A 27,011-nucleotide genomic window follows, 5' to 3' on the forward strand; every position below is an offset into this window, starting at 1 on the left:
CCGCGTCAGAGTCAACGCTTGCGAGTGCCCGTCGTGAAATGTTTTCCTACCCAGAGGAAACAAGACGGGGAAACATTGGCCTCGTTCGTGTGGTCAGAAAGCAGCCTAACTGGACTATTCCCTTCTGCAGGCGCCATGTTGATTATGTCCTCGAAATACTGGTCTAATGCTTCCTGACCAATATCAACAGGCATAAGACAAGTGTCCAGAAACATGCAGTGCTGCTGTCTGTCATGCAACAGTTCATCTTGAATTATTTCTGTTGAATCATCTATCACGTCGTCTTGACCACCTGACGGAGCTGTCACCGCACCCTCTGAAACGACCTGCTTCTGCTCACAAGACTCTGCCCCATCTACGACAGCTCCGTCCTCACCGTCAGACTGAACCTCCTCAGTCTCGCCATCGTCCTGGCGACAAAAGTCATTGACCCAATCCTCATTGAAGTCAATGTCCTTGTAAAAAGGATTATTCCTTTTTAAAAAGTGCAGCGCCTGTCTTACTCGTGTACTATTGACAAACTGATATCTATAATGGCCCTTGTAGGTCAACTTGCGTTTAAGTTTGACCTGCATCAGGTACCCTTCCATGCTACTCCTAGGCAACACATGGGTTGTCTGCACGACATTAGCCGGAGCGCATGTTACCGGCCCATGTACTCCGTTCTGCCCCCCTTTTGGCAATGCCAACATTTTCATGAACGGAATATGCAGCGCAATCAAGTGTTGCTCCAGGCTATTTACGCATCCCAGTTCCGGCGGAATGGGATCAGGTGTCAGGTTGTTGACCCAACACTCAGCTGGAATCTGCCCTTTGGAAATTTTACTGTGACACGTATGGCAGATCCAAAGTTCCCCTCTACAAGCTGCCAACCCACAAGGCACAACACAATCAATACAACACCTGTGCAAATACGTGTCACTTATGCATCGGTTAGCAACGGCAACTCTAGCAGAATTTCCAGCGTACATTTCGTAACTACAACCCTGCACCTGAGTTCTGAACAACAACCGATGACAGACACAACAAATGAACTCAGGGCCATCTCTAACCCTTTCTAAGAATCGTTCCATGACAAAGGCAAAGTCTTGACACTTTTCAGCTCTTTTTGTCTTGTTTAATTTAACATTGGCAATAATTCGTTTCTTAAATTCTGAACTGCCATGATACTTTTTCGTTAGAACTTTCTTCCGGTTGGCTGTAACTGTCTGTCTATGCTTGATGTTTTGTCTGTATTTGTTAACACTTTTGGCTTTAACGCTCTGCCTATGTTTCATGTCATCTCTATATTTAACAACACTTCTGGATTTTACATTTTTTCTATGTTTGAGATTGTCTCTATATTTTTCTACACTTTTGGCTATTACACCGAGTCTGTGCTGGATGTTTTGTTGATATTTGAGTATACTTAGAGCTTTACTTCTTGTCTTAACTTTTTGTCTATGCTGGGGATTCTGTTGGTAGTTTAGTCTACTTTTAGCTTTTACACTGTCTTTGTATGCTAAATGTGTGTGATATTTATTGAGCTTTTGTAATTTTTTTCTCTCTCTGTAGAGAGCATTTTTGCAATACCTATTTTTGTTCGTCAAAAGATGTTTCTCCCTCGTCAATTTATTAAATTTGTCCTGTTTTTGTTTTTTGAGTTTCAAAAATTTAGACCTCCCAGCGTCCACAGTTACTTTAGACTCAGTATTCAGTTGCAGAAACTGATCAGTATCAAGACCTTTGTCAGAAACAACGAAAGGGAAACGACATTCTACATGTTCCGTGTCACAGTCAGTCGGAACTTGCAACTTAGTCCTCAAGGTGTAATTTTCCACTTGTCCAACTTTACAGTAAGCATAACAGGTCTGTTGTCCCAGCTTAGACACAGACCACATTCTCAAAATGCCTGTCCAGGATGTTCTCCACATAAATACATTGTGGGGAGAAATTGTCACCAGCACTGCTATACTTAATCCAACGACCATCCAGATGGAAGTGGAATCACATCTGGACACACAACAACACCACAGAGTTCAAAAAGTTTCTGGTTTGAACTGAGACTCTCAGCCAAACAGCAGATATAGTGATGGAGGTCATCCAGACATGCAAAATGCAGAACCACACTTGTACCATGGCAATGTGACAAGCCACTATAATTCTGTGAGTGACTGTCGACAACAGCAAACTGTCCATCCTGATGGATGATGGAAGTGGTGTTTCCACACAGTGTCATAAGACATGTGCTGTACTGACTGAAGGTCCTGGCCAGTCCATCACGCAGACCCAACAGTACATCCCCAAAATGGAAGCTGCATATCTGTCCATCAACTTCCAAGTGGTGTGGCAGATCAGGAACAGACAGCAGATTTGAGGGATGTGTAAAGGATCCACTGTCACGCAAGCAGGTATATAACTGATCTCCTTCAATTAAGACATGATCCACATCACCCCTTTTCCAGGAGAACGCACTGCTTAAAGTGTGTTTGGCTAAGCTGACCAAAGCAATAGCCATACACTGCAGTCCTCCATACTTAAACTGCTCATGTCCCTGGTGAAATGAGCCCTTGACAACCTTAACTACCTTAATACCTCGACTATTAGGAGCCACCATTGCCACATCATTGCCATTGGAATCTACATTAGCTGCTTTAACGTCATGCAAAGAGAACATAGAAAAGTCGGACTTAGCTTTGGTGGTTGTCAGCGTTGGCTCCTGCACCGTCGATTCCGTCAGCAAGGCCGGGCAAGCTGTGGCAACCTCCCTCCTCGGACCCTCTGGCACCACAGCAGCAGTCAGTGGCACCGCAGACTCCTCCAGGCACGCCTTGGCTGCCGCCTCCACCTGATAGAGGATGAGAAGACAATGTTAAATGTAACTGAAGTAGGAGAGGAAATGTTGGTGATTAGAATGAGCCACAAGAAATAAACTGTATGTAATTTAAGCAAGGCAAACCTGCTGCGCTGCTGGACGGGGCTTGGAGGCAGACACGGTCAGACGGGCAGGTGGTGTTGCCAGCACCTAAATAAAGAAAAGGAGAGTCAGTACAAAAAAAGTAAATTGATTTATATGTTCAAGTTCAAATGGAGGTAGAAGTTATATTGCAGTTATTGCGAGAAAAGATCAAAACACCAACCTGTCGCTTTCCTCCTTTGCTCTTTGAGGCAACACGATGGCGCTGGCGCTTCCTGTGCCCAGGGGAAGGCTGAACGAAAGAGAGAATTTTTTTTTTTTTTTTGAACATCTGATAGGCATGTAGGCTTGAAACATTACATGTAATGAGTGGTAAAGTTACCTGGCCAGCTGGTGGAGCAGCAGTGCAGCCAGAGCCAGAAGAAGGTGACACCTTCTCCATGGCATCCAACATGTCACTGCTGAACCACACCGGGTTGGACGGGATGGGAGACTGTCGGGCCGGAGGTGTACCAGTCTTTCAAACAGAGAGCAAAGAGGGGAAGGAGGATATATGTTAGATGTTGTTCATGAGAAAAAGTGTTAATGAGCATTTGGATAACATAGTAGGGAAATACATTACCGTGCATGCCCGTCCAACAACGGTCCACTCCCAGGGGTCACGACAACGAGGCACAGGAACGTGTCCCGTCACGATCACCCTAGGAGACACCCTCACACGCGGCGATGTGCGGGGTGACACGGTGGGCTGTGGTGGAGGGGGGGCGAGCTGACGGACCGCGGCGTTCCACAGCAGGTCCACCACAACCGGCATGCCATCGGAGTTGCTGAGGTGGACCTGAAAGATATAAAAACAAAGTAGACTTTAATGGCGTAGGGTAACATAGCATGGAACAAGAGGGAAGGTAGAGCATTTTACATATGTAACTGATGACATTGTGCTGTACTTACACCGTCGTGACACCACAGCTCCAACCGATGGACTGGGAGGTGCTCCGCCATGGACACGTATGGGATACCTGAGAGATGTGGAAAGCAGAAATATCTGTTATAATGGTGTACTGTACATTAAATAGAAGTATACAATTGATTGAACAGGGAGATACTGAAAAGTGTAGCATACCCATGCGTGCTGTGACACGGCGGTATTCCTGACGTAGCAGGTCCTGCAAGGCCGGATCGATGGTTAAGCGTGGAGGGAAATCCATCACTAACAACTTGAAGGGTGAAATGAAACAAATGTTAAGTGTGAATGTAAATAATGACATAAGCAACAAGTGTGACTGTGCAAGAGGGAAGACATAATAGTAACAGTATATGACAAAGAGAAGCTCACCGTCGGCCAGAGACTGCTGACTGTGGTCAGAAGAGCACGGAAGTCCAACGCCGCCTCACCAACAGTCCTGCTGGCTGTGAGGTTGTTGCTGGGGGCCCCCACGCACACCAAGTCCAGGGGAGGGCAGCATGCATGACCTCCGTCCGGAGGTCAGAGGCGGCTCCACCTGGAATGGATAAGAAGCCAAAAGTGAGAGAACCCTGCGGCATACTCACGAATCCGTCGACGATGGCGCGCAGGTGGGAGTCTCCGAGGACGAACACCATCTGTCACAGAAGCACATGTTTAGAAGAGTCACCAAATGAGTGTGTGTAAATGCATGCAACGATATCAAGCGAGAGAGAGTATTACCTTCTGGCCGGGAGACTGTGCAGGAGTGACCAACTTCACGGAGTGGTTGGTGTAGAGTGAAGATGGCCATCTCCGCACGCGATGGCGGTGTCCGGTACCGCGCCCTGTTAGGATGGAGACGTAGAAGAATGTGAGGCCATGGTTGAATTTTTTTGTGTTTTTTGTGGTAAGTGTTTAAGTGGAAGAAGCAAGGTATTACAATAAGAGTTCATACATACGAGCAACAAACTCGGGGACAGGTGGCCCAGGGGTCCAAGGCTCCCGCTGCGCCATCCTCTGCTTGGCCGCCTGGGCAAGCCGGTGGGACTTGGAACGGGGCATCTACAAAAGAGAAATGTTGAAATTAAGCGTTCACAGACAAAGCATACGAGTACAGAATGGTAGTTGTACTCACAAACGGGAGGGACGTGATCGTCAGAAGTGGGTGAATTAAAGAAGTGCAACTTACCTTGGTTGTGGGAGATGAGCAATCAGTAAATGTAGAGTGAGTGTGTGTGTGAGTTTGTGAACAAATGCAAAAGTGGTGAATTAGACAGAAGATATGTGTTATAGTAAATTACGTAACTATGTGTATGTGTGTATTTTTCAAAGCAGAGCTTTCCTGAAGAAGAGTTGTAGATGTAGCACAAAGCAGCAGAGCAGCAAGGGACAAGTCAAGATCTGTAAAGTAAACATGAGGGTGTTTTTACAAGATAATAGCACGAATGCAATGAATAATATTGTGACATATACTATTAGGTATTAAAAGTAGAGATAAGATGTAGATGTACAAAAGATGTGCAATAAAAACATGTATGCACACATACATGTAGACACATACATGCAATCATACACATATACATGTATTTACTCAGATAAAAATACACAAAACCATATCGATGTAGATAGATTATCTAAAATGGCCGACGACGAGCTAGCGGCCCAGCTGCCGTGATGCGAAATGGCCGACAGGAGCTAGCGGCCCAGTTGCCGTGATGCGAAATGGCCGACGACGAGCTCGCGGCTTTGTCGCATCAAGCGGGCGGAGTGCGGAGGTTAGGGTTGTAAATGCACAATAACATTACTGCATACACGGAGCACATGTAAGTAGGGGAAATACATATTGATGAACCAAATGAAAAGACCGAATTAATGGTAACATGGCTGAAACTAAGAGTAAGTCATGCAAATCACGAGCAAGCACTTAACTCCAGTCCCGAGAGCAAGAGGAAATGGCAACCGCAGCCGTCAGCTTTTATCAGCTCCCATGAGGAGACGTCACGGAGTGCGCTGAGGCACAGCAACTGATTGGCAGAGAGGTGGCATGAGGACACGTCATGAGTTGCATTGCAGCACAGCAACTGATTGGTAGAGAGCTGTCAGTTCTGACCATTGAGGAGAGGGCTGAGACTTCACAGAGCCTTGTTGCTACGGTTTGAGAGCCCCTCCCTTCTCTGCTCTCTCTCTGCCGTCTGACAGAGTGGAGAGCAGAGGAGGATTTTGGCAGTTTTACTGTGAAAAACAGTCATAACTCTGCATATGTTGGTCAAAAGTTGAATGTAAGACCATATTTCCGTAGAGTTATTTGTCAGGAATTCAATGGTGTGGTTTACGAAGGTGTGGGGGTTGTATTTAAGATGTTGAAATTTTGTTTTGAGAGTATGTGGCGTGAGGGAAGACATCCTCCGCTTTCGGTTTCCATGACAACTGATGCCAAACGTCTGCCGTGTGTCAGTGTGCATAGCAGAGCAGGATTTCAATGTTTTTAGTGTGTGAAAAGCAAGTAACTCTGCATATGTTGCTTAAAAGTGCAATGTAATACCATACTTAGATGGATATGTTTCTGAAGAAGCGTGATGTGCATTTGTGAGGTGTGATGTCTGTGTTTGAGAGTATGTAGTTTATGAAGATGTAGGCTCTCCCTATCCTATGACAGGTGACAGCTGTCACTGTTGCTGCACCTCCCCCGCTGCTGTCTGATATCTGTGTGAGAGTGGAGAGGTGCAGAGTGGAGGTTTGCATGAGAAGCGTTAACAAATCTGTGTCAGAGTGGAGAGCAGAGGAGAATTTTGCCCGTTTTACTGTGAAAAACAGTCATAACAGAGCATATGTTGGTCAAATGTGGAATGTAAGACCATATTTCCGTAAAGTTATTTGTCAGAAATTAAATGGTGTGCTTTATGAAGGTGTGGGGGTTGTATTTTAGATGTTGTAAGCGTATTTGTGAGAGTATGTACCATGGGGGAAGATTTGCTCACCCCTTTCCATGACAATTGCCAACAAATGTCTGCCATGTGTTTCAGTGTGGAGAGCAGAGCAGAAGTTAGAAAATGTTAGTGTGTGAAAAGGAAATAACTCTGCATATGTTACTTAAAAGTGCAATTTAATAACATACTTAGATGGATGTGACGAAGCAGTGTGATGTGTATTTGTGAGTTGTGAACTTTGTGTTTGAGAGCATGGAGTTTATGAAGAGCCTCTCTGTATCCTGTCAGAGTTGACAGCTGTCGCTGTAGCTGCACCTTCACAACTGCTCTCTGCCATCTGTGTCAGAGTGGAGAGCAGAGGAGGATTTAGCCAGTTTTACTGTGAAAACCAGTCATAACTCAGCATATGTTGGTCAAAAGTGCAATGTAAAGACACCAGTTCGTAGAGTTTTTTGTCAGGAATTCAATGGTGTGTTTTTTGAAGGTGTGAGTGTTTTAGTTTAGAAGCTACAAGTGTTTGTTTGACAGTATGTACATGAGGGCAGAGACCCTCCAATTGTGGTTTCCATGACTACAGTAAACAAATCTCTGCCATCTGTGGCAGAGGGGAGAGCAGCTGAAAAGTGTACATTTTTAGTGTGTGAAAAGCAAAGAACTCAGCATATGTTGCTTGAAAGTGCAATGTAATACCATATTTTTGTAGGGATTTTTCTGAGGAATCTAGTGGTGTGTTTTGTGAAGCTGTGTGAGTTTTAGTGTAGACATGAGAAGCGTTTGTTCGAGAGTATGTACCATGACAGGACACGGCCTCCCCATTGACTTCCATTGTAACGTAAAACGTGTCTCCCCAAATTTGACGGCTTATAAAATGGGAACCGAGCGCGAAGTATATTAGCCTTTAAAGATTTTTGAAGAGCACAGTTGGGAGAGTAATGTGTGAAAGTTTGGAAGCGATGCCATTTACAGTTTAGGAGGAGATAGATTTTGTTCGGGGAGTAGCAAAAGTCCTCATTTTGACAGTTTTGTCCAATTTGTGGACATTGTGTTGTAGATAGGTGAGAGGTCAGAGCGTATGAATTTTTCGTCTTGATGAGACGAGTGCAACGGTGTTGGTCCCGTGTCTGTGGGACATTCGTGCAAGCAGTTACAGCGCTCCAAATTTTAAATTTTTGTTTTGGCTCCCTAGGTGGCGCTGTAGAGTTTGTCCCAATTTTTTTTTCAGAATATCGAAATTTTCGCCAGACCGGACGTGTGTGCAAAAATTCAGCGAATTGCATGCATGTTCAGGGGGTGTAATTAAGGTTTTTATTGGCGGCGGAACCGGAAAGAATAACGAGTGTGCCTTTGAAACATAATAGGGTCTTCGCCAGGTACTGGCTAAGGCCCTAATTAAAGCTGCAAGCAGCGTTGTTAGGGCCTGAGCCCCCGCGTGGCCTACGGCCGCGTCCTTGACACCGGCCCCAATCCAACGGTGTAATCGGCAAATCCCCAGGCCTTGTAGTTTCGGAGATACGAGCCTCAGTTCGCTGCACAGTGTGAGAGCAGAGCTGAGAGCCGGCCCTTTAAGAGCCCCTCCCTTCTCTGCTCACTCTCTGCCATCTCTGTCAGAGCTGAGAGCAGAGCTGAGAGCAGAGCTGCCAGCTGGCCCATTAAGAACCCCTCCCCCGCTGCACTGTGTCTGATCTGTGCTGGAGTGGAGAGAGTGGAGGATTCAGAGAAATGTAGTGTGTAAAAGCTGAATAAGTCGGCATACGTTGGTCAAAAGTCACACAAAATACCATATTTTTGTAGGGATTTTTGTCAGGAATACAGTGGTGTGTTTTTAAAAGCTGTGGAATGTATGGTGTAGATGTGAGAAGCATTTGTTTGAGAGTATGTACCCTGAGAGGACACGCTCTCCCCTTAGACTACCATTGTAAGGCGAAAAGTGTCTCCCCCACTTTGACGGCTCATAAAATCCAAACCGAGCGCGTAGTATATTAACCTTGAACAACTTTTAATCAGCACGGTTGGGAGAGTAATGTGTGAAAGTTTGGAAGCCCTGGCATTTACGGTTTCGGAGGAGATAGGTTTTGTTCGGGGAGTAAAAAAAGTCCTGATTTTGACAGTTTTGTCCAATTTGTGGACATTCTGTTGGAGATAGGTGAGGGGTCAGAGTGTAAGAATTGTTCGTCTTGATGAGACGAGTCCAACGGTGTTGGTCCCATGTTTGTGGGAGTTTTGTGTGAGGAGTTATAGCGCGCGAAATTAAAAAAAATTATCTTTTTTTTGTGTGGCTCCCTAGGTGGCGCTATAGACTTTTGTGGCGTTTTTGTTTTTGATTAGTGAATGTTGAGACATACCGAACGATTGTGCCGAATTTCAGCGAATTTCATGCATGTTCAGAGGGTCAAATTAGATTATGCGCATTATGCGCATATAGCGCGCACTCATTGAGAGCAAGAACAGTATAATACCAGGTTTTGAATGGGTGTGTATGTGAAAACTGGCTCCGGGCCGTCTGACCCAGTTGCCTCATGGGTGTTGGGGGGGCCTGGGACACTGTTTAGTGTGTGTTTTTAGTGTTTTTAGTGCTGCTAATGTGTTGCTCTGCCGAGCAAACATAATAGGGTCTTCGCCAGAAGTACCTTCTGGCTCAGGCCCTAATAATAGAAAAAACTTAACAATTTCAGATATAATTTTTGCCACCATTGGTTTCAATGGGAGACCTCACCCCCCTGTCCCCCCCCCCCCCGGACCCTCCTGTGATGTTTTTAGAGGCCTGTGATGCTTCTAAGTGTGTGTTTTTACTGCTTTTAGCGCTGACTTCATGTCTCTCTGACTTCGAAACATAATAGGGTCTACGTCTGAAGTACCTTCTGGCTCAGGCCCTAATTAAAGCTGCAAGCAGCGTTGTTAGGGCCTGAGCCCCTGCGTGGCCTGCGGCCGCGTCCTTGACGTTGGCCCCAATCCAACGGTGTCTTGGTCAATCTCTGGGCCTTGTAGTTTTGGAGTTAGAAGCCTGAGTCTGATCAGAGAGTGAGAGCAGAGCTGAGAGCTGGCCCTTTAAGAACCCCTCCCCCGCTTCTCTGTCCTTGATCTGTGCTAGAGTGGAGAGCAGAGGAGGATCAACAGAATTGTAGTGTGGAAAAGCTGAATAAGTCGGCATACGTTGGTCAAGAGTGACACATAATACCATATTTTTTTAGGGACTATTGTCAGGAATGCAGTGGTGTGTTTTGTAAAGCTGTGGGATGTATGGTGTAGATGTGCCAAGCGTTTGTTTGACTGTATGTACCCTGAGAGGACACGGTCTCCCCATAGACTTCCATTGTAAGCGTGAAACGTGCCTCCCCCACTTTGACGGCTTATAAAATGGGAACTGAGCGCGTAGTATATTAACCTTTAAAGATTTTTGAAGAGCACAGTTGGGTGATTAATGTGTGAAAGTTTGGAAGCCATGCCATTTACGGTTTAGGAGGAGATAGATTTTGTTCGGGGAGTAAAAAAAGTCCAGAGTTTGACAGATTTGTCCAATTTGTGGACATTGTGTTTTAGATAGATGAGGGGTCAGAGTGTATGAATTGTTGGTCTTGATGAGACGAGTGCAATGGTGTTGGTCCCATGTTTGTAGAAGTTTCGTGTGAGGAGTTATAGTGCTCGAAATTATAAAAAATTATCTTTTTTTTGTGTGGCTCCCTAGGTGGCGCTATAGACTTTTGTGGTGTTTTGATTTGTGATTAGTGAATGTTTAGCCAGACCGGTCAATTGTGCCGAATTTCAGCGAATTTCATGCATGTTCAGGGGGTCAAATTAGATTATGCGCGTGATGCACATTATGCGCATGATGCGCATATAGCGCGCACTCATTGAGAGCAAGAACAGTATCATACCAGGTTTTGAATGGGTGTGTATTTGAAAACTGGCTCCGGGCCGTCTGACCCAGTTGCCTCATGGGTGTTGGGGGGGGCTGGGACACTGTTTAGTGTGTGTTTTTAGTGTTTTTAGTGCTGCTAATGTGTTGCTCTGCTGAGCAAACATAATCGGGTCTTCGCCAGAAGGTCTTCGCCAGAAGTACCTTCTGGCTCAGGCCCTAAAAAGGTAAGTATCTCTACTGGGGCAAAGCAATCTACTCACTGTCAGATTGGAGAGCATCTGTGAACAGCAGTTTTCAAATCTTGCTAAAGATACTCAGTAGGATTCAGGATTCATATTTAGCTCCATGCATTCTCCCATCAACTCAGAGCAGCTTCCCTGTCCCTGCTGGAGAAAAGCCCCAGCAACACGGTGCTGCCACCACCATGAACCTGGACCCACCATCCACAGTGTGAAACATGGTGGTGGCAGCATCTGCTTTTTACAGATGTTTTTTTTTGCAAAAAAGAATGGACAAAAAATGCAGTGTGTATACATGCAAAGTTGGTAGAGATGCACCCCAGAATACTTTTAGATGTAACTGCAGTTAAAGATGATTCAACAAAGTATTTAGCCCCCTCTGTATCAGAGGACTGACTATCATGTCATTTTTGTTTCACTTCTCAAATGTGTGTTACCTTGTGTTTATCACTGAAAACCCCAATGAAAAATATTTAAGTTTGTGCGACAAATGGCATATAAGTTCAAGGGGTATGAATACTTTCACAAGGCACTTTAATAAGTGTAAATAACAAAGATTCATCCACATGACTTATTTAATAAGCAAAATATATATATATATATATATATAAATATATATATATATGTTGTAACAATGACATCATGCGAAATGTGCAGTCTTATGTGAGTTATATCTTTTAAGAACTGTGCTTTGTGAAATGAGTAACATTATCTAACGTTGCACTCATTCCAAGGATATAACGTTTTCACCATGCCCTTTGTTATATAAAGATGAATGTTTCCTTCCAACTTTTTAAAACAACTGGGGTTGTTTCTAAATGAATTTATGTTTGGATTTATGCTCAAAGGTGAATTACTTACAGGTTGCACATCCATGAATGCTCTTCTTGATTCATCAATGCTGGCCCGGACCAGTCGTCTGCCTTTTTTATACACTGGCGGAGGGAGCATGGTTGGCAGCAGCGACAGGGCTACTTCCCCCTTGGCATCTGTAGGAGAACAATTATGGGCGTCAATATAGACTTGAATAGCTGTAATACAATAAAAAAAAAGTCAAAATGCCTTCCAAATTGGTAGCAATTGCCATCCATATCCATCTATAATTAGAACCAAATCCCATCAAGCTAACTTGCATGTAACGATCCTCTTTGAGCATCCCCCTCTGTCTTCTTCCTTTCTTCTGCAGTTTACACAGGTGACTTTCACGTTTGAGTGTTTTTGTAAGTTAAGTTAAAATTTTAAGTGTCATTAGGTTACAAGAAAATCCATCCATCCATCCATCGTCATCTTCCGCTTATTCCTACACATTAAAGGTCGCGGGGGGCCTGGAGCCTATCCCAGCGTCAACGGGCGAGAGGCGGGGTACACCCTGGACAGGTCACCAGTCCATCACAGGGCCAACATAGAGAGACGAACAACCATTCACACTCACATTCATACCTACAGTCAATTTAGAGTATTCAATCAGCCTAGTCCCCAATTGCATGTTTTGGACTGTGGGAGGAAGCTGGAGTACCCGGAGAGAACCCACGCAGACACGGGGAGAACATGCAAACTCCACACAGAAAGATCCCGTGCCTGAGCCGGGACTCGAACCCGGAACCTTCTTGCTGTGAGGCCACAGTGCTAACCACTGCACCACCGTGCAGCCCGCTACAAGAAAATCATGGTATAAAATAAGATATTTGCACAACATATAAATTTACCCTGAGCTCTCCGTTCATCCGCATTGGTGAGTTTCCCTTCACGTTTGGCAAGACTTATTATCTTGTCTGCATAAAGAGGAACCCACTTCTCAAATAGCTTTGGGGCAGCCTCAACGTGAAGGATAGCAAACTCCTGTGCAATCTAAAAGATGGAGACAAATTGAGAAACAAGGTCATTTAAACAATATGTCAATATACTCACATATTCCTTGTCCGTAACAAAAAAATACATTTTCCTGACGAAAAAGTAATCAACTTTTAAATGGAGGACAAAAAATATTGACTAATTTGGGCTGATTAAAAAAAAAAAATGGCTGAGCTTGAATATTTAAAAAGATGCTTAGTTAATAAAAGTAAACTTGGAGGCAATGCCAAGCTTTAGCATTTTTGAATTTTAACTTTAGACTTGTAACATTGCATTAGATCAGTGTTTCCCAACCAGGGGTAAGTGTACCCCTAGGGGTACGTGAGCACATTGCAGGGGGTACGTGGAAAAATTAAGAATTTATTTCCACGATAATAAAAAATATTCGTAGTCATTTCTTAAGTCCGTCAATAAACTGTTACGTGTGCGCTATGACTTGTTTCCCTGGGGAGACAATAGCCTGTGGCACAGCCATACCAAAATCAAACAGCGGGAACCTGTTTACCTGCAGGTAAACATGGATAAATGGCTGAAACGTCAAGTTGCTGTGGATCCAGGAGGGGGAAAAGAGCCGCCGACAAACGCAAGAAAGATTCCAAACCTAAACCAAAGCAGTATAGTGAAAACTATATTTTATATGGATTCACTTCGACGTCTGCGGACCCACCGCAGCCTCAGTGCTACTTTTGCGGTGAAGTCCTGGAGAATAACTCCATGAAGCCAGCCCATTTACAGCGACACCAGAGCACCAAACACTCGGAAAGTGTCGGTAAAACTGAGGAATTTTTCAAACGTAAGCTGTCGGAATTTAAATCAAGACAGACTGTAATGACAAAAGCCACAAGTGTGTCAAGCAAAGCACTGGAGGCATCCTACGCCGTATTTCTGCTCATGGTGAAATCAAAAAAGCCTCACTCCATTGTTGAAGAGCTCATTCTTCCTGCAGCAGCGGTTATGGCTGAAATTAGGACATAAACAAGCATATTTTGTTTTGCAAAAAGCTGCCAGGAAAGAACACGGGGAAGAAATGTTCCAGATTACAGACAGCTTTTTCAAAGAACACAATCTACAGTGGAAAACCTGCAGTCGCATCTGTACTGATGGCGCAGCTGCAATGACGGGAAGTGTGAAGGGACTTTTTGGACACGTAAAAAAGGTGAATCCCGACATTAAATGCATGCATTGTATTATTCACAACGAAGCACTGGCAAGTAAGCGAATGAGCCCTGATTTAAGCGCTGTTATGGATGATGCTGTGAAGGTGATAAATTTCATCCAATCCCGGCCACTGAATCACAGACTGTTTGAAAGTCTTTGTCATGAGAGTGGCACAGAGCACGACCAGCTATTGCTTCACACGGACGTCCACTGGCTGTCTCGTGGGAAAACACTACTGAGACTTTATGAACTGCGCAGAGAAGTTTCTGTGTTTCTGACAAAGCATCTGCATCCTCTTGCTGCGGTGTTCGAGGATGCTGAGTGGGTGACGCGCCTGGCGTATCTCGCTGATGTGTTTACCAAACTTAACGAGCTCAACCTGTCGCTTCAGGGAAAGGAGTCACACATCCTGAAAATGTATGACAAAGTTAAAGGATTCACAAAAAAGCTCAAACTATGGGAGAAGAACTGTGATGAGGGAGACGTCAGCTGTTTCCCACTACTTGATTCCCATCTTGCCAGCACTGATGTTGCCAGGGCTCCAGTGGTCAAACTGGTGCAAGCAGATCTGTCCAAACTCTGCACGGAGTTTGGACAGTATTTTCATGACACTGAAGAAAAGTCAGAAAGACTGGATTGTGTGAGGAACCCATTTATTGTGAGTGAGAGCTGCAACAACCTTCCTGCAAGGCTGCAGGAGCATCTGATGGATTTATCATCTGATCAGGGACTGAAAATGATACATACTGAGAAGACATTGACTGAGTTCTGGTGTGATGTGGAGAAGGAGTATCCAGAGCTGGGAAAACATGTACTGATTGAGCTTTTACCTTTTGGTTCCACTTATGTGTTAGGTGACCTTCTCCGCTTTGACACACATTAAAACCAAGCAGAGGAATAGACTGGATGTGGAGAACAGCCGGATAACAGCTGTTTCCACACTGCCCCCAGAACTATCAAAGCTTATGAAAGACAAGCAAGCTCAAGTGTCTCATTAAAGCTCAGAGGACTGAAAAGCAGTCATCTCTCAGACTGAAGAAAACAAAATACTGAAGTCACTGAAGAAAAGAAAGTACAACTGATACTGTGAGTTTAAATAGTATTCTTGTTAAGTGTTTTGTTCCTTATATTTAAAGTTTAAATGCCTGTTAAAAGGGGACATATTCAAAGAAGCTCCTTTTGTGGTAAATGTCATAAAAGTTATATATAACAAAGGCAGGTTAATTATTTGTTTTGTATTTATTTATTCATATTACTTATTTTTATTTATTCTTATTTTTTCTAATTTCAACTTTATTATTTCTCTTTAATAACAATATAATAATAATCTATTAGTATTAATAATACAGTATTAATAATACAAATGTTTACTATAATCTTGTTTCTTATATTTATAATTTTTATTGCCTTGAAGGCAACATAATTTCATGTTTAATTTGAGTTAAATAAGAAGATAATGCCTGAATATTAAATGTTCAATTTAAGAAGATGAAATAAAATGATTTGCGTTGAATATTCAGTTGTGTTATGTTCTACTTTTGGAGAATCATGAACACCTATGAGTGAAGGGGTACTCATGGTGTGACAAAAAGGCTCAAGGGGTACATAAGACAAAAAAGGTTGGGAACCACTGCATTAGATAATGGGCACAGGAATAAATATGTACTAGCTCGTCTACTTCAGAGGAGTGGCAGGCTGCTTTGTATATACTTTTAATGAATAAATGGCAGTTTGAATACAGAGAAATGAATGTGTGAAGAGAAATGAAAATGATACGAGGTGTTTACAATATTTTATAAATAACTATGTGAAAAGCTTACTGTGCGTAAGTGTCGCTCCCCCTGAGGTTTGACATACCATGCCTGGGGTCAGAAGTCTGGGGAACTCAGCCAGAACCTCATCGATGGTCTTTGAATGGTCGGCCCGTATCCAGGCCGCCCTGAAGGTGCAAGTATCCGCCATGTATGCATCCACCTGGGCGAGGGGCTGGGTGTTATTTTTCAGCCACTCTGTACACTGCACCGCTCGCTCCTCCAAAATGGCAGAGGCTGTAAAATATAAAATTCAAGAAACATTTATATTACATTATACAATGTGTCCCCGGTGATGTTAAGTGTTTCCCCTACATAGACTTTACTAGGCCACAACCTCCAATGCCCCCCCACCCTTAGTCCTTAACCACGCCCACGGTACTGCCAGGAGCCCCTGGTTAGAGGATCTAAGGGAGCGGCTGGGGTCGAAGTCATGTAGGAGGTCCCAAATATAGCTGGGAGCCAGTCCGTTGAGGGCCTTATAGGTGATTAGCAGCAACCTGTACTGGATTCTAAAGGAAAGAGGAAGCCAGTGCAGGTCAGCGAGGATGGGAGTCATGTGACAAGACTTCTTAGACCTGGTCAGCAGTTTGGCTGCTGCATTCTGGACCAGCTGCAGACGGTGGAGAGAAGAATGGTTAAGACAAGTGTAGAGAGAGCTGCAGCAGTCAGTCCTGGAAGAGACAAATACATGAACAGCCATCTCCAGCTCCTGGTGGGAAACAATCGACCGCAGCTTGGAGATGTTCCTCAGGTGGAAAAAGCTGTTGATACAAAGAGCCTTGATATGTTGATCAAAATGCATCGACTGGTCAAAGTGCACACCAAGGTTCCAAACACTGGGTTGGACGTTGTCCTTTCGAGGGCCCAGATGTTCCTGAACCCTGGCTGCTACACTGTCAGGAGCAAAAATCAACACCTCAGTCTTCGCTGCATTGAGTTGCATGGGGGTTCTTGGACATCCAGCCCTCAATGGCAGCCAGACATTCCAGCAGGATGCTGAGGCTTTGTATGTTCTCAGGATTGAAGGAGAAATGAAGCTTGATGTCATCAGCATAGCACTGATAAGAGACACCCGGGAAAGTGCTAATGAGATGATCCAGAGGGAGCATGTAAATAGCAAACAGTGTCAGTGCCAGCACTGAACCTTGAGGAACCCCACAGAGAAGAGGAGCAGGATCAGAGCTGAAAGGACCAACTGTCACAGAAAAAGATCTCTCACTAAGGTAGGATCAGGCACGGACATTGTATTACCTGGTATTACTTTCGTCCTTGGCACAGAGGGAGACGGAGATGTCTGTGGCCTGGGCCCGTCTGACCTCCGCAGTCGCTTTCTTATGTTACTGAGCCTCTCCTCTAGAAACCCAGTGGCTGGGTACTTGGAGCGCCCCTGGGTATACCACGTATCCTTACAAGATAAAAAAAATACCCATTTAAGTCAATGAGCCTAAATGTCTACTTGTCCCTGAACATTTCATTTAAATTACAAAAAATCTTTTAGGATGCATTTGGTTTAATGCCACCCAAAATACTCACAAAACCACTGGCACTTGCATCTTTTAAGCAGGGGAAAGAATTTATTAAAGCTGAAGCCAAGGCAGTTTTTGTCACAGCTGATGGTCTGAAAATGCCAAACACATACAAATAATATAATTAGTTGTCACACTGTGAAAAACTAACTACATGAATGATTTCCTTTATTTGTCACTTATATATCAAATCGCATTGACCAAAAATGCACCAAGGGTCCTAGTTTTCTGATAACTTTTGGATAATGAACCATGAAGTGGTGCTTGGGACGCAAGTGTAAATTTGGAAAAAGTTCAAGGAAGAGTGAGTGATGCTCCTCAATGATCTTGGCCAAAAACAGTGTTCCAGCGACAGTAATAGAGGGAGAGAAAATGAACTCCATGCACAGCAGCAAGATCAGGAGAAGCTCCCATTCCTTGTTTCCCTCGGGGATCAGGTCACCAATCATGGTTGGCAGTAGCCTAATAAGGCACCACATTTGAGCTGCTGACTGTCGCATAGATGCCTCAGGGTTTCTCAAGTCATTTTTGGTAATGACAGAGGGCTTGTTAGCCTTGTCACAAAAGCCGTAATCAAAGCTTGTGATCCTGTAGTTTATCTGGTCAAGTGTGACATGTTTTTGCTCAATCAGAGTGTTCAAGACGAGTTTCATCTCGTAAGGCCCTACTTTTTCTAAAATGTCATGCATAATGTCTGGTGCAACATTGTCAGTGATATGATAAAAAGAAAGATTGTTTAGCTCGCTGTTTCTCTTCAACCCTGTTTGAGAAATGCTTGCAAGTTGCAGATCTGCCTGATGGGTGTGAACATTACGCAGTTGTGCTGGATCTTCCAATGTCTGCTGCGCTGAGACTTGTTTATGCACTTTGCACCAACGGCACATATGGTTAGCCGCGAAACTTTCAGAGTAACCAAGAATGGAATTTAAGCCCAAATTATCCCCGACTACTTGCAGAACAGAGAACTTCACAACACCTTGAAATGTAGGGGTCTGAAGAGGGAGGCCTTCTTTCTCTAGCAACTGCAGCTCTTCAACAATGGGGCGCAGAACAGCATCAATGCCATATGTTTTGGCATCATCTGACTTGTATACTGCAAGCAGGAAGTGGGACCTTAAACTGGAGAGCAGATCTGGTGGTAGGCTCTTGATTTGAAAGTAAATAAAGCCTAGCTTGTGTGTTCCAGTCTTCGATCCAAGGGGGTTGATTGTTTCACAGTCATCATTGTAAAGAAGGAGTGGGATAGAAGTCTCTTTCATGAAGAGTGGATGCGCTTTGCAGTACTCCCCATCAAAGACATCCTTAAGAACTCCACCATCTTTTCTTTGCTGCCAATCAAGGATTTTCTGTAAGACGCCAGGCATTTGAAGGACCTTTTCCAAAAGAAGTTTAAGAGGAATACGTCAAGAACCGCGACTTGTTTGACAGTGCCAGTGGCAGAGTCCCTTTTCTGGACATAAGAATCCCCAGGAAAATTTTCCTCGACAGGTTCAATGAACCCTCCAGACTTCACAAAATATTGCATTTGTTTATATTCAGTTTCCAGATCTCGGAAGGGCTCAGCACAGTCTTGGAACTCAAACATGAGTTGTTGTACCTCTGGCCTTTGATCATGTCCTAAACGACTGAAAATTGCCATGGTCTTTGACTGTAGTCCACCCACAATGTCAGAAACTAAACTAGAGGTCTGTTCAACTAAGAAATGAATGCCAGACCAGGTTTGTGAAGGAACAGACCTCAATCGAGCCAGGAACGTAGCTACTCGATCTGTAATACCCTCTGGCTCAATCTCATCCCACTCCTCAACTTCCTCTGCTGGCTGGTCTTCAGCATTAATGAATTCTGGCTGGATCTTGAGCGAGTACAGGAGGCACCTCCTCAACATTTTCATGCTGCTGTAAGTGTCTTCTAAATGATCGCATGTAGCTAAATGTTCTACCACAGCCAAGTTCACAACACTGAAAGCAGTTTGCAGCATGATTAACATGGTGTACTGCACGTAAATGAATAAGAAGACTTTTCACACCCCCAGGAATTTGAGCTTTACATCTAAAGCAAACGTATCCCATTACTTGTATATACACTAAAAAAGTCAAGCATTCAAAAGAGGAAAGCTGTATGTTGATCGCTTTGTCTTGATTATAATTTAGGATATGGTGACTATGTGTGCAACTGCATAACTTACAAATTCATTGTATTTCTTGATGAACTTGAGCCTGTCACCTATTCTTGGGATCAAGGTAGTGATAGTTGGGGGGTCGAGGTAGCTGAAGCTCTCTTCATCAATTGCCTCTTCTGGAACACAGAAAAAAACAACAACATTAAAATCACCACACCAAAATTCACCAATCACTCCGGCGAAAATCAGAACTATATTCACCAACTTTCAGCCTCCTACACCTTACTTTCCCAAAGTTCCTAACCCTAACCCTAACCCTAACCCTAACCCTAAACCCTAACCCTTATAGAGGCTTATAGGCCAATAACTCCGCCCCATTTTCTCCAATCAACCGGAAAATATCACCAATCACTCCACCGACCATCAGACCCTATGAACCAACTCTCAGCCTCCTACACCTTACGGTTCCAAAGTTCCTAATCCTAACCCTAACACTAATAGGGGCTTATTCGCCAATAACTCCACCCCCTTTTCTCCAATCAACTGGAAATTTTTACCAATCACTACACCAACCATCAGACCCTATGCACCAACTTTCAGCCTCCTACACCTTACGGTTCCAAAGTTCCTAACCCTAACCCTAACCCAAAACCCTAACCCTAACCCTAATAGGGTCTTATTCGCTTATAACTCATCCCCCTTTTCTCCAATCAACCTGAAAATTTAACCAATCACTCTGGCGACCATCAGAACCCCATGCACCTACTTTCAGCCTCCTACACCTTACGGTTCCAAAGTTCCTAACCCTAAACCTAACCCTAACCCGAAACCCTAACCCTTATAGAGGCTTACAGGCCAATAACCCCGCCCCCTTTTCTCCAATCAGCTGGAAAATTTCACCAATCACTCCGCCGACTATCAGCCCCCTATGCACTACCTTACAGCCTCCTACATCTTACGGTTCCAAAGCTCCTAACCCTAAACCTCACCCTAACCCTAACCCTAACCCTAAACCCTAAACCTAATAGGGGCTTATTAGCTTATAACTCCGTCCCCTTTTCTTCAATCAACCTGAAAATTTCACCAATCACTCTGGTGACCATCAGAACCCTATGCACCAACTTTCAGCGTCCTACACATTACGGTTCTAAAGTTCCTAACCCTAAACCCTAACCCTAATAGGGGCTTATTCTCTTATAACTCCGCCCCCTTTTCTCCAATCAAACTGAAAGTTTCACCAATCACTCTGGCGACCATCAGAACCCTATGCACCAGCTTTCATTCTCCTACACCTTACTGTTTCAAAGTTCCTAACCCTAACCCTAACAGGGCTTAGTCGCCAATAACTCCGCCCCCTTTTCTCAATCAATTGCAAATTTTCACCAATCACTCCGCCGACTATCAGAACCCTATGCACCAAATTTCAGCCACCTACACCTTACGGTTCCAAAGTTCCTAACACTAAACCCTAACCCTTATAGGGGCTTATTGGCCAATCACTCCGCCCCCTTTTCTCCAATCAACTGGAAAATTTCACCAATCACTCCACCGACCATCAGAATCCTATGCAACAACTTTCAGCCTCCTACACCTTACAGTTCCAAAGTTTCTAACCCTAACCCTAATGCTAAAAAGGGCTTATTCGAAAATAACTCCGCCCCCTTTTCTCCAATCAACTGGAAAATTTCACCAATCACTCTGCCGAAAATCAGAACTATATTCACCAACTTTCAGCCTCCTACACCTTACTTTCCCAAAGTTCCTAACCCTAACCCTAACCCTAACCCTAAACCCTAACCCTTATAGAGGCTTATAGGCCAATAACTCCGCCCCATTTTCTCCAATCAACCGGAAAATATCACCAATCACTCCACCGACCATCAGACCCTATGAACCAACTCTCAGCCTCCTACACCTTACGGTTCCAAAGTTCCTAATCCTAACCCTAACACTAATAGGGGCTTATTCGCCAATAACTCCACCCCCTTTTCTCCAATCAACTGGAAATTTTTACCAATCACTACACCAACCATCAGACCCTATGCACCAACTTTCAGCCTCCTACACCTTACGGTTCCAAAGTTCCTAACCCTAACCCTAACCATAACCCAAAACCCTAACCCTAAACCCTAACCCTAATAGGGTCTTATTCGCTTATAACTCATCCCCCTTTTCTCCAATCAACCTGAAAATTTAACCAATCACTCTACCGACCATCAGAACCCTATGCACCAACTTTCAGCTTCCTACACCTTACGGTTCCAAAGTTCCAAACCCTAAACCTAACCCTAACCCTAACCCTAAACCCTAACCCTAACCCTAATAGGGGCTTATTCGCCAATAACGCCGCCCCCTTTTCTCCAATCAATGAGTAATTCCACCAATCACTCCGCCGAATACCAGAACCCTATTCAACAACTTTCAGCCTCCTACACCTTACGGTTAATAAGTTACAAACCCTAACCCTAAAAGGGGCTTTTTTGCAAATAACTTCGCCTGCTTTTTTCCAATCAACTGGAAAATTTCACCAATCACTCCGCCGACCATCAGAACCCTGTGCACCAACTTTCAGCCTCCTACACCTTATGGTTCCAAAGATCCTAACCCTAATAGGGGCTTGTACGCCAATAACTCCGCCCCCTTTTCTCCAATCAACGAGAAAATTTCACCAATCACTCAGCCGAAAATCAGAACCCTATGAAACAACTTTCAGCCCGCTACACCCTACGGTTCCAAAGTTGCAAACCCTAACCCTAACCCTAACCCTAAACCCTAACCCTAATAGGGGCTTATTCACCAATAACTCCGCCCCCTTTTCTCCAATGAACTGGAAAATTTCACCAATCACTCCACCGACCATCAGAACCCTGTGTACAAACTTCTAGCCTCAGACACCTTACGGTTCCAAAGTTCCAAACCCTAACCCTAACCTTAACCCTAACCCTAAAACCTAATCATAAACCCTAACCCTAAACCCTAACCCTAATAGGGGCTTATTCACCAATAACTCCGCCCCCTTTTCTCCAATGAACTGGAAAATTTCACCAATCACTCCACCGACCATCAGAACCCTGTGTACAAACTTCTAGCCTCCAACACCTTACGGTTTCGAAGTTCCAAACCCTAACCCTTACCTTAACCCTAACCCTAAACCCTAACCCTAAACCCTAACCCTAAACCCTAACCCTAAACCCTAACAGGGGCTTATTCGCCAATAACTCCGCCCGCTTTTATCCAATCAACTCTAAAATTTCACTAACCACTCCACCGACCATCAGAACCCTGTGCACCAACTTTCAGCCTCCTACACCTTCTTACGGTTCCAAAGTTCCAAACCCTAACCCTAACCCTAACCCTCACCCTAAACCCTAACCCTAACCCTAAAAAGGGATTATTCGCTAATAACTCCGCCCACTTTTCTCCAATCAACTGGAAAATTTCACCAATCACTCAGCCGACCATAAGAACCCTGTGCACCAACTTTCAGCCCACTACACCTTACGGTTTCAAAGTTCCAAACCCTAACCCTACCCCTAAACCCTAACCCTAACCCTAATAGGGGCTTATTCGCCAATAACTCCGCCCCCTTTTATCCAATCAATGAGAAAATTCCACCAATCACTCCGCCGATGACCAGAACCCTATTCAACAACTTTCAGCCTCCTAAACCTTACGGTTCATAAGTTGCAAACCCTAACCGTAACCCTAACCCTAAAAGGGGCTTATTTGCCAATAACTCCGCCCACTTTTCTCCAATCAACTGGAAAATTTCACCAATCACTCAGCCGACCATAAGAACCCTGTGCACCAACTTTCAGCCCACTACACCTTACGGTTTCAAAGTTCCAAACCCTAACCCTACCCCTAAACCCTAACCCTAACCCGAATAGGGGCTTATTCACCAATAACGCCGCCCCCTTTTCTCCAATCAATGAGTAATTCCACCAATCACTCCGCCGAATACCAGAACCCTATTCAACAACTTTCAGCCTCCTACACCTTACGGTTACAAGTTGCAAACCCTAACCCTAACCCTAACCCTAAAAGGGGCTTATTTGCCAATAACTTCGCCTACTTTTTTCCAATCAACTGGAAAATTTCACCAATCACTCCGCCAACCATCAGAACCCTGTGCACCAACTTTCAGCCTCCTACACCTTATGGTTCCAAAGTTCCTAACCCTAATAGGGGCTTGTACGCCAATAACTCCGCCCTCTTTTCTCCAATGAACTGGAAAATTTCACCAATCACTCCACCGACCATCAGAACCCTGTGTACAAACTTCTAGCCTCCAACACCTTACGGTTCCAAAGTTCCAAACCCTAACCCTAACCTTAACCCTAACCCTAAACCCTAATCATAAACCCTAACCCTAAACCCTAACCCTAATAGGGGCTTATTCGCCAATAACTCCGCCCACTTTTCTCCAATCAACTGGAAAATTTCACCAATCACTCAGCCGACCATCAGAACCCTGTGCACCAATTTTCAGCCCGCTACACCCTACGGTTACAAAGTTCCAAACCCTAACCCTAACCCTCACCCTAAACCCTAACCCTAACCCTAACCCTAATAGGGGCTTATTCGCCAATGACGCCGCCCCCTTTTCTCCAATCAATGAGTAATTCCACCAATCACTCCGCCGAATACCAGAACCCTATTCAACAACTTTCAGCCTCCTACACCTTACGGTTACAAGTTGAAAACCCTAACCCTAACCCTAACCCTAAAAGAGGCTTATTTGCCAATAACTTCGCCTACTTTTTTCCAATCAACTGGAAAATTTCACCAATCACTCCGCCGACCATCAGAACCCTGTGCACCAACTTTCAGCCTCCTACACCTTATGGTTCCAAAGTTCCTAACCCTAATAGGGGCTTGTACGCCAGTAACTCCGCCCTCTTTTCTCCAATGAACTGGAAAATTTCACCAATCACTCCACCGACCATCAGAACCCTGTGTACAAACTTCTAGCCTCAGACACCTTACGGTTCCAAAGTTCCAAACCCTAACCCTAACCTTAACCCTAACCCTAAAACCTAATCATAAACCCTAACCCTAAACCCTAACCCTAATAGGGGCTTATTCGCCAATAACTCCGCCCCCTTTTCTCCAATCAACTGGAAAATTTCACCAATCACTCCGCCGACCATCAGAACCCTGTCCACCAATTTTCAGCCCGCTTAACCCTACGGTTCCAAAGTTCCAAACCCTAACCCTAACCCTCACCCTAAACCCTAACCCTAAACCCTAACCCTAAAAAGGGATTATTCGCTAATAACTCCGCCCACTTTTCTCCAATCATTTAGAAAATTTCACCAATCACTCAGCCGACCATCAGAACCCTGTGCACCAACTTTCAGCCCGCTACACCTTACGGTTCCAAAGTTCCAAACTCTAACCCTAACCCTAACCCTAACCCTAAACACTTACCCTAACCCTAACCCTAATAGGGGCTTATTCGCCAATAATTCAGCCCCTTTTCTCCAATCAACTGGAAATATTCAGCCATCACTGCGCCGATAATCAGAATCCTGTGCATCAACTTTCAGCCCGCTACACCTTACGGTTCCAAAGTTGCAAACCCTAATCCTAACCCTAACACTAATAGGGGCTTATTCGCCAATAACTCCGCCCACTTTTCTCCAATCAACTGGAAAATTTCACCAATCACTCAGCCGACCATAAGAACCCTGTGCACCAACTTTCAGCCCACTACACCTTACGGTTTCAAAGTTCCAAACCCTAACCCTACCCCTAAACCCTAACCCTAACCCTAATAGGGGCTTATTCGCCAATAACTCCGCCCCCTTTTCTCCAATCAATGAGAAAATTCCACCAATCACTCCGCCGATGACCAGAACCCTATTCAACAACTTTCAGCCTCCTCAACCTTACGGTTCATAAGTTGCAAACCCTAACCGTAACCCTAACCCTAAAAGGGGATTATTTGCCAATAACTTCGCCTCCTCTTTTCCAATCAACTGTAAAATTTCACCAATCACTCCGCCGACCATCAGAACCCTGTGCAACAACTTTCAGCTTCCTACACCTTACGGTTCCAAAGTTCCAAACCCTAACCCTAACCCTAACCCTCACCCTAAACCCTAACCCTAACCCTAATAGGGGCTTATTCGCCAATAACTCCGCCCACTTTTCTCCAATCAACTGGAAAATTTCACCAATCACTCAGCCGACCATCAGAACCCTGTGCACCAATTTTCAGCCCGCTACACCCTACGGTTCCAAAGTTCCAAACCCTAACCCTAACCCTAACCCTAAAAGGGGCTTATTTGCCAATAACTTCGCCTACTTTTTTCCAATCAACTGGAAAATTTCACCAATCACTCCGCCAACCGTCAGAACCCTGTGCACCAACTTTCAGCCTCCTACACCTTATGGTTCCAAAGTTCCTAACCCTAATAGGGGCTTGTACGCCAATAACTCCGCCCCCTTTTCTCCAATGAACTGGAAAATTTCACCAATCACTCCACCGACCATCAGAACCCTGTGTACAAACTTCTAGCCTCCAACACCTTACGGTTCCAAAGTTCCAAACCCTAACCCTAACCTTAACCCTAACCCTAAACCCTAATCATAAACCCTAACCCTAAACCCTAACCCTAATAGGGGCTTATTCGCCAATAACTCCGCCCCCTTTTCACCAATCAACTGGAAAATTTCACCAATCACTCCGCCGACCATCAGAACCCTGTGCACCATCTTTCAGCCCGCTACACCTTATGTTTCTAAAGTTCCAAACCCTAAACCTAACCCTAACCCTAAACCCTAACCCTAATAGGGGCTTATTCGCCAATAACTCCGCCCTATTTTCTCCAATCAACTAGAAAATTTCACCAATCACTCTGCCGAAAATCAGAACCCTATGAAACAACTTTCAGCCTCCTACACCTTACGGTTCCAAAGTTGCAAACCCTAACCCTTACCCTAACCCAAACCCTAATAGGGACTTATTCGCCAATAACTCCGCCCACTTTTCTCCAATAAACTGGAAAAATTTACCAATCACTCAGCCGACAATCACAACCCTGTGCACCAATTTTGAGCCCGCTACACCCTACGGTTCCAAAGTTCCAAACCCTAACCCTAACCCTCACCCTAAACCCTAACCCTAAACCCTAACCCTAATAGGGACTTATTCGCCAATAACTCCGCCCCCTTTTCTCCAATGAACTGGAAAATTTCACCAATCACTCCACCGACCATCAGAACCCTGTGTACAAACTTTTAGCCTCCAACACCTTACGGTTCCAAAGTTCCAAACCCTAACCCTTACCTTAACCCTAACCCTAAACCCTATCCCTAAACCCTAACCCTAATAGGGGCTTATTCGACAATAACTCCGCCCCCTTTTCTCCAATCAACTCTAAAATTTCACCAATCACTCCGCCGACCATCAGAACCCTGTGCACCAACTTTCAGCCTCCTACACCTTACGGTTCCAAAGTTCCTAACCCTAATAGGGGCTTATACGCCAATAACTCCGCCCCCTTTTCTCCAATGAACTGGAAAATTTCACCAATCACTCCACCGACCATCAGAACCCTGTGTACAAACTTCTAGCCTCCAACACCTTACGGTTCCAAGGTTCCAAACCCTAACCCTTACCTTAACCCTAATCCTAAACCCTAACCCTAATAGGGGCTTATTCGCGAATA

At 44.5% G+C, this 27,011-nt stretch overlaps 2 protein-coding genes across 10 annotated transcripts; one reads left to right on the forward strand and one right to left on the reverse strand.

The window, feature by feature from the left end:
- Nucleotides 1-225: 225 nt before the first annotated feature.
- On the reverse strand, nucleotides 226-9,842 carry LOC147260399 (uncharacterized). Of its 9 annotated transcripts, XM_086206970.1 has the most exons (12): nucleotides 9,625-9,842; nucleotides 5,767-5,866; nucleotides 4,802-5,243; nucleotides 4,584-4,687; nucleotides 4,233-4,498; nucleotides 4,020-4,113; nucleotides 3,848-3,915; nucleotides 3,519-3,734; nucleotides 3,279-3,413; nucleotides 3,120-3,188; nucleotides 2,939-3,004; nucleotides 226-2,827 (listed from the first exon to the last, which is right to left on the reverse strand). In XM_086206970.1, exons 6-12 carry the CDS (start codon nucleotides 4,102-4,104, stop codon nucleotides 1,955-1,957), a joined length of 1,512 nt encoding a protein of 503 aa, XP_086063096.1. In that variant the 5' UTR covers nucleotides 4,105-4,113; nucleotides 4,233-4,498; nucleotides 4,584-4,687; nucleotides 4,802-5,243; nucleotides 5,767-5,866; nucleotides 9,625-9,842; the 3' UTR covers nucleotides 226-1,954. The 9 variants fall into 9 exon arrangements, with proteins under 9 accessions (XP_086063096.1, XP_086063097.1, XP_086063094.1 ...); XM_086206971.1 differs by lacking the exon at nucleotides 5,767-5,866; XM_086206968.1 differs by having other exon boundaries at nucleotides 4,802-5,866.
- Nucleotides 9,843-13,958: 4,116 nt separating this feature from the next.
- LOC147260400 (zinc finger BED domain-containing protein 5-like) lies at nucleotides 13,959-14,816 on the forward strand. Its single transcript, XM_086205231.1, has 2 exons — nucleotides 13,959-14,320; nucleotides 14,396-14,816. Exons 1-2 carry the CDS (start codon nucleotides 13,959-13,961, stop codon nucleotides 14,754-14,756), a joined length of 723 nt encoding a protein of 240 aa, XP_086061357.1. The 3' UTR covers nucleotides 14,757-14,816.
- The last annotated feature ends 12,195 nt before the right edge of the window (nucleotides 14,817-27,011 follow it).

Source organism: Aulostomus chinensis, chromosome 6 (genome assembly GCF_037954235.1).
Source record: "Aulostomus chinensis isolate RoL2024-O1b breed Wild chromosome 6, RoL_Achi_v1.0, whole genome shotgun sequence".
NCBI classification, from domain to species: Eukaryota; Metazoa; Chordata; class Actinopteri; order Syngnathiformes; family Aulostomidae; genus Aulostomus; species Aulostomus chinensis.

Excerpts from the sequence above, each read along its gene's own strand:
- LOC147260400 (XM_086205231.1), top strand. The coding sequence starts at position 13,959 with ATGGATGATGCTGTGAAGGTGATAAATTTCATCCAATCCCGGCCACTG. Across the intron at positions 14,321-14,395 it reads GTTAAAGGATTCACAAAAAA|CACTGATGTTGCCAGGGCTC; the intron begins GCTCAAACTATG and ends CCATCTTGCCAG.
- LOC147260399 (XM_086206971.1), bottom strand. The coding sequence starts at position 4,104 with ATGGATTTCCCTCCACGCTTAACCATCGATCCGGCCTTGCAGGACCTG. Across the intron at positions 3,005-3,119 it reads GCAAAGGAGGAAAGCGACAG|GTGCTGGCAACACCACCTGC; the intron begins GTTGGTGTTTTG and ends TTCTTTATTTAG. Across the intron at positions 2,828-2,938 it reads CCCGTCCAGCAGCGCAGCAG|GTGGAGGCGGCAGCCAAGGC; the intron begins GTTTGCCTTGCT and ends ATCCTCTATCAG.